The sequence below is a fragment of the Meriones unguiculatus genome, chromosome 20 (genome assembly GCF_030254825.1).
Source record: "Meriones unguiculatus strain TT.TT164.6M chromosome 20, Bangor_MerUng_6.1, whole genome shotgun sequence".
NCBI classification, from domain to species: Eukaryota; Metazoa; Chordata; class Mammalia; order Rodentia; family Muridae; genus Meriones; species Meriones unguiculatus.
In genome coordinates this window covers 20,572,072-20,579,217 of record NC_083367.1, presented here as the reverse complement: position 1 = coordinate 20,579,217, position 7,146 = coordinate 20,572,072, and the positions used below count along the sequence as shown (strand labels likewise).

At 49.8% G+C, this 7,146-nt stretch overlaps 1 protein-coding gene across 1 annotated transcript; it reads right to left on the bottom strand.

The window, feature by feature from the left end:
• Positions 1-5,638: 5,638 nt before the first annotated feature.
• On the bottom strand, positions 5,639-6,824 carry Olig3 (oligodendrocyte transcription factor 3). The gene has a single exon (XM_021652142.2). It carries the CDS (start codon positions 6,782-6,784, stop codon positions 5,963-5,965), a length of 822 nt encoding a protein of 273 aa, XP_021507817.1. The 5' UTR covers positions 6,785-6,824; the 3' UTR covers positions 5,639-5,962.
• Between the last annotated feature and the right edge of the window lie 322 nt (positions 6,825-7,146).

Sequence of the window (7,146 nt, the reverse complement as noted above, 5' to 3'; positions counted from 1 at the left end):
ATGTTTCACTAATAAAGCAGAAGAAAATTAAGGGGAGCCCCAAAGAAACAGTAACCACATTATTTTGAGGGATCCTTTTGAACTATGGTTTCAAAAAATGGTATATTTCCTATCCTTTGCTGCTGGAAACACATAGAAAGGAGCTGAATATGGGGGGAGGGGAGAATTCGCTACAAAAACTGCGAGCTAGGATCTCTATTTCTCTGAAATCAAGCATCTGGTAAAAATGCATTTTCAGCATTCTAAGCACACCAAGTCAGGACCAGATCCAAGGGAGAAGATAGGTACTTTCAGGCCCTGGCTCAGGTGCTGAAGTATTTTAGAGGTCTCAGGCTAGCAGAGGGATGCTTCCCTCTCAAGTCAGGGCAGGACAGAAGCACGCATGGTCAGAGCAAAGCTCTCCAAAACTGCCTCAGACCCTTTCCACAGGCCGCCCTCTGCTCCTATCTCCCCGGGATGCAGAAACCTGGCCACTGTATTTCCACCCAGCAAAGGACACCACAGCAAAGGCAGGGTTCTGGTTTCAATGCTTAGATCCATTTACTCTTCCCTGTGCCCTGCAGGTCATGCCCTAGCAGGTCCAGGTCCCTTAGCAGTGCACTCACTCCTGGAGAGTATTAAACCTTGAACCAAAGTCTAGTGATCCTTTCAACGTCCCAGGTTGGATGCTCTTGGCTTGTCTTAAAGGAAGACGCTTAGCAGCAGGATGGGTGGTCAGGATCCACAGTGAAGATGGGATGGTCCTCTGTGATTTCCCGGGAAAGAAAGTCCACTGGCATGGGATCACCTGGGCCCGTCCTAACGGGGTATCCTTGGCAAGATTTACAAACCTTCGAGTGTGCAGTGTGCCTGAGTGTGAGAGAAAAGAGCATAGATCCTACTTTGAGGAGTCTGGATTTGTCCCCTGTGGGTGTGTTTGCTCCCCATTTCCACAAAAGCTTAAGGGTTGCTAAGTTCTTTGAAAGGGTGGTGTAGTCTGCCTCGGAGATAACCTCTTCCCCCAAAGCATCTTAACACAGAGCCCCACCTGCTTATGGGGTTGGGGGCGGGAACTGAAGCCTGGAGTAGGGGTATCCAGACTGACTCTTCCTTCAAGACTCAGCCCCAGCCGCAACCCCGGAGCCGGTGCAGAGCTGGAGTCTGAGGATGGATGGATGTGCGCTTGTGCCAGAAAGAGCTCCTGGAGGCAGGGACCTCGCGTCCAGGGGTAGGCAGTCAGCCATCTGATTCCAACGCTTCTGTGCTTTCCCCATAGCGCTGCGCTGGACCGCACCCTCTCTGGGATCCCCTGCACTCCCAAATCAGCAGTGTCTGGTGGTGTGTGTGTGGCTCTCACTGAAATCCGCACCACTTAAGACAGTGTAGCGCCATAGCCAAGAGCCTAAGGGAGCTGGGCAACAAGGCTGTGGGCTAGGGAGACTCGGGATGCTCTTAGAGGCTGTGTCAGGAGAGGCAAAGTCCCTACCAAGGGTCCTTCCTTGAGCCCAGGTCTTCCAGAGACACTCCCAGGACCTTTCTGTGGGTGAGCTCTCTGCCTCCTTAGCTTTCTTCTCCTCTACTTCCCTCTCTCCTTACATTCTTTCCCTCTCCCCATTTCTTAATTCCTTCATTCTTCTTCCCCCTAAATCTTGAGAGTGGAGGCCCAGCAAGATCCTAAGTCTAGGACCACCCAGGGTGAGTGCCTGGACCAGATGCCAGGGTAGACTTAAGCTTGGGACATAGGCAGCCCCCAGGCAGGGAGAGGACTGTTCTGAGCAATGAACTGCCTCTCAAGAGGCAAGGTTGAACTTCTGTGTGGAGGCCTTCAGATAGGAGACTGGCTTGTCCTGCTTCCTAGGCCGGTTTAGCCACTAGCCACAGAGTCAAGTGTGGCTAGGAGGCCTCTGAGCTTCCCACTCAACATGAAAGCCAGCATTTGAGGACCAGTCGGGGCACTGTCCCAGAGGCAGATGGGAAGAGGAGTCTCTCTACGTGAGGTTTCTTTATGGGACCTGGAAGGCATGAAAAAAAATCTATGGGTCTGAGCTAGTGTTCCTGGAACCCATCCCTCTGTGCTGAGAAGGCTTTGCATTTTTTTATGAGGGCCCCAGAGCTTGGTAGAAGTCAGGAGGAGGCACTTTGAGGATACCTGGGCCTTCCTGTTTTTGGAACTAGGAAACCTTGGGCTTCACCAGTACTGGCTGATCTTTTGCCAGAGGTAAGTCCAAGGCCTCTGAGTTGAGGGGAGGAGTGGTGAGGGTTGGGTGAGGCCTGGTGACTAAAGCCAACCTCACTTTCACTTTCCTCTGGAGACTTTCTCTTGAAGTTCACAGTCAGTGGACATGGAAGGCTCCCAGAGGTTTTTCTTAGTGGGATTTTATTTCCTCTTGGAGTGCAAAGCAACTTCTTATCAGGAATTGGAAGCATCCTGGCTTTGTTTCTAGATTGAATTTAAAATAGTTTAAACCTTTGAACTTCTGAAGAGGGTGTTAATAAGTTACTGAAACAATCCTCTGAGAAAGAATTGTCATTACCTTCACCTCAATGTCATGGTGTGAGTAATTTAAGAATTTAACAGGAAAAAATGCAAGCAAAGGTTAGCTGTACACTCATACCCAAGGGAGAGTTCAAACACCACACACACCGAAGAGGCCACTGGTGATATTTCCTCCTTTATTTTTTTTAAAATTATTTTAAATTTGTATACTTACTTTACATAGCCTCCTCCTTGCTCTCCTCCTGGATCCTCCCTCCTACCTGATTCATCCCATCCCCATCCCCTTGTCCTCAAAAAAGGGGGAGGGCACCAACCCACCCCAGTATATCAAGTACAGTACACCAAGCATCAGAACTGGCCCCTCCTCATCCACTTCAGCCAGGCGAGACATCCCAGCTAGACCAAAGTGACCTATGGAAAGCAGGCAATTAGAGCCCATGTCATAGACAGCACCTGCTCAACTTACGAGGGAACCCACATGAAGATCAAACTGCCCATCAGTTACCTATGTGTAGGGCCCTAGGTCCAGTGCATGTAAGCTAACATTTCCTCCTTTTCAATAAATCCAGAAACCTGACTCCTGAGTGGCCTTTCTCCCTGTCCCTGCCCTGTTTTAAGAAAGCTCTGTCTCTCGGACTGCAGAAGAAAGGTTTTTTTGTTTTGTTTTGTTTTGTTTTTTGTTTTTTTGGCCAGGAAAAGAGCTTGGGGTGTCTGTAAGATCTTCTCTATGTTGTTTGGGAGGGTTGTCTATTTCCTATTTCAGTGAACATCGGAAAGTAGGAAGAGAGCCTGCAGTTCAGATTCCTTTTGCTTCTGGTATCCCAAGAGAGTGGAACTTACAGCTCATTAAATGGATCACTAAAGGCAACTCAACTCAGGAAGCTCAGAGCAAAAGCCTGCACACACACACACACACACACACACACACACACAGAGAGAGAGAGAGAGAGAGAGAGAGAGAGAGAGAGAGAGAGAGAGAGCTCTTGTCTGGATGATAGAGAAGCCCAACCTGATTCAGACAGGAGGTTTGGGGTCTCCCCCAGGAAGGGACTCAAAAGAGGAAAGAGGCTCAGGGGTGGGTTGCTTTCCTGATTGATGAAACCACCCCTCCCCTCCTCTTTTTGTATAACAAACCCCTGCAAAGTCTGTGCATCCTGTTGGTCTGAAATAAATCCTCAACAGGCTGTTTCCTCACCCAGAGAAATGAATCACACTTGGGAAGCAGACGATTATTCTTCCATTTGTCTGACTACAAGCAGAGGAGAAAGCAGCCTCCCTTGCAGACTGTACTTTGATATGCTTTCTGACTAAGGTCTGTGTGGTGGGTGGATACAGGGATGGGGAAGCAGGCAGACAGAGAGGCAGGACAGAGGTGACTCACTAAGACGCAGGCTTTAGGCAGGCATTCTAGACCTAGCCAGGGGAGGGCAAGGGTTTTCTAGATTCACTCTTCCACAGTATCCTGGAAAGAGCCAGGGCCTCGCTGACTGGGAGGTGGCATTACATCATCTAATACAGAAGTCCATTTTGGGATTGGCTTTTCCAGGAGAAGCAGAGGCCCTGGGCCCTTACACTGCAGCTGTAGCTGCCAGAGCTCAACTACTTGTTTATTCAAAAAGATTTTTGTTTCCACTGCAGATGTGGGAGGTGAAAGTGAAAAGCAAAATGAAATTGATAAAAATGCCCCCACCACCCCTGACCCCGTGTTAGCTAATGTTTAAGCTAAAGGTGCCCCAGTGTTTTGGCTAATCACAACAGCAATCTTCTAATAAAAAGAAAACAGGGAAGAATTCTTACTAAGAATCTCTAGGATGCTCAGGCTTGGGTCCTTGTTCACCTCCACCCAGAGCTCACTTACAAAGCGGAGCAGATTTCCTTTCTTTTCCAGGCAGGCGAGCTGGGTTTGGTTCTTCCTTAACTTTTAAAACACACTGGGTTGTCACACCTGGGGTAAAAGGACTACACAGGTCATTTTGAAGCGAAAAAGAAGTGAACTTACTGCTTCTCTGTTACCAACCACAGTCTTCACAGTCGCCATGAGGCATCTCACTGCCTGCCACCTTGAGCTTCCAGATGCTTTCTTAATCTTAATTCTTGAGTCTATGGGGATATAATTACTGCAGAGAAATAAGGAGCTCGAACAGGAAAGCAGCACATACACAGAAAACATTCAGTTTGAAGGACATTTAGGTCCAATAATTAGCACCAATTTATCCATTCTCTTCTCTTGTAAATGACCAGAGAAAAACCTTCCTTCAAAATCCCTCACCCATACCCAGGCACTCTTTACTGGACCCAAATGTTTCTTATCCCACAACCATTATTGATTTAAGCAAAGGCAAATACCGGATTTAAAGGTTCTTTTTTATTTGAAATCTCATCCAGAAACACTGGTTATTAATAAATATATCATACTTATCAAGAATATATAAAAAATAAAGACAGGTATTGTCTTTGAGGCCCTAACAAAATATTTCAAGCAAATGTTCAGGAAAATAAAAGTGGCAGCCCTCCCCAAAACACAGTAGGTTTTCAGAGCTGAGGGGTATCAGACAGAGCCAACCCAGCATGCAGAATAATTTGGCAAGGGCATGGGTTGAACTACTGCAGGGGCCCAGTTTTGTAGCCAATGGGTCCCTTGGCATAGCCCTAAGGTTGGAATGAAGTTTGAGGGGCAGGGACAGACATGGGCTTAGAGAAAGAAGCAAGCACATCTGTATTGAATGAGAATCTTTGCGCTCTGGCTCCCTTTTCATTTCATACAACCACAGAGAGATATATGGAGTACTTTGGAGAGTTCACTAATAAATCCTTGTTACAAGGAAAATGGCACTATGGCCTGCACAACATGTTTAGACAAGATTCATTTAGAAGCGTGCATGCATTCTTTTGACCTATACTGCGAGGAAAAGAAAACCCACATAAGAGGTTCATGCCCCGGAAGGAAGGTGAGATCCAAAACTTGGATTCCCTGTCTTCTCTCTCTCTCCCCCATTGTCTCTAGAAAATCTATAAGGACAGAGACAATCATAACTGCATCTAGCTCGATGAAATATTTACATTTGCTTTGCACAAAAGAGGTGGCCATCTTTCCTCCAAGATAAGAACACAGCCAGAAAAAGCCAACTCGAAAGTTTTTTTTTTTTTTTGCAAGTTTTTAACTCCACCGATTCCGTCTTTAAATAACAAATGAAGTTTTGACAAGAGCATATGGCAGTGAGAAATACTGGCGCTGCATGAGGAAAAGAAGCATGCATGCAAAACACGACGTCGGGTTCCGGTTCCCCTCACGAAGTTTGGTTTTGGTTCTCGCCGCCGGGGCCGTTAAGGTAGAATCCGGCCGTCTAGGGCGGCCGACAAGGCCTCGTGGCCGCGCGCACCCACCCTCCCGCAGGCCGAGCAGTCTCCCCGTCTTCCCTCCCGGCCCAGTCCTGCGACCCCTGTCTCAGCTCTTCCTTCCTCCTCCCGGCCGGGCGGGCTCGCGGCTCACTTGAGCAAGTCCTTGGACTCCGCCGACAGCCGGGCCATGTTAGCGGTGGAGAGAGCGGACAGGTGCGGCGGCGGCGGCATCTGGCAGATGGTGCAGGGGCAGGGCAACCCCGCCCAGTGCTGGAAGCCGCTGCCCAGCTGTAGCGCGGGCGGCGTGGACGGAGCCTTGAGCAGCGAGTGCGGAGGTCTGATGGTGCCGATGGCCGGCAGGGAGGCGGCGGACAGCGGGGACGAGGCATTCCCGGACGAGAGCGCTCCGCCGAGGATGGGGTGCACCGGGTGCACGGCGTTGGCCGCGTGCGCCGGGTGGCCGGCCGAATGCCCCACAGTCCCACAGTGGAAAGCCGAGTGGTGTCCCCCGTAGATCTCGCCAACCAACCTCTTCATCTCCTCCAGCGAGCTGGTGAGCATGAGGATGTAGTTTCTCGCTAGGAGCAGCGTGGCGATCTTGGAGAGCTTGCGCACCGAGGGCCCGTGCGCGTAGGGCATGACCTCGCGCAGACCGTCCATGGCTAGGTTCAGGTCGTGCATCCTCTTGCGCTCGCGTCCGTTGATCTTCAGCCGCAGCTGCTGGAGATCCTGCTCCGACAGCTGCTTCTTGATTTTGTACTTGCTGCTTTCTCCTGCGGCCTTGGCGCCAGCCCGCGACAGGCTTTCCCCAGGCATCTTCTGCACCATATCTCCCTGCGTGGATGAGACCGAGTTGAGGCGGCTCTCCTGGTGGTGGTGGTGGTGGCGGTGGTGGTGGTCTCTGAGGTACATCTCATCCATGTCCGGAGATGACGCTCTGCTGGAGACAGAGCTCGAATCAGAATTCATTTTATTACAGAAGTTGAGACCTTATGGTTGAGGAGGCTTTAGGCGGGAAATTAAAGAGAATCTTGAATGATAATAATAATAATAAAATCTCAAGGCCCACGAACCCACTTCTCAGTTGTGTGACGGGAAAAGACAAGTCAAGGAACTGCCTTGCCCCGCCTCTCTCTCTCTCTCTCCCTGCTCCCCTCTCTATCTCCCTCTGCTTTCGCTGTTTCCTGCACTCCGTGTTGGTGTGTGCCTGAACTAACCTCTTGCTGTAAAAGAGGGGCTTTTATAGCGCTGCGGCAGAGAAAAGAGACAAAAGGAGCCGTCCTATCTATCCTGGGCTGGTTAAGATGACGTGCCATCATTCAGGGCGGTGC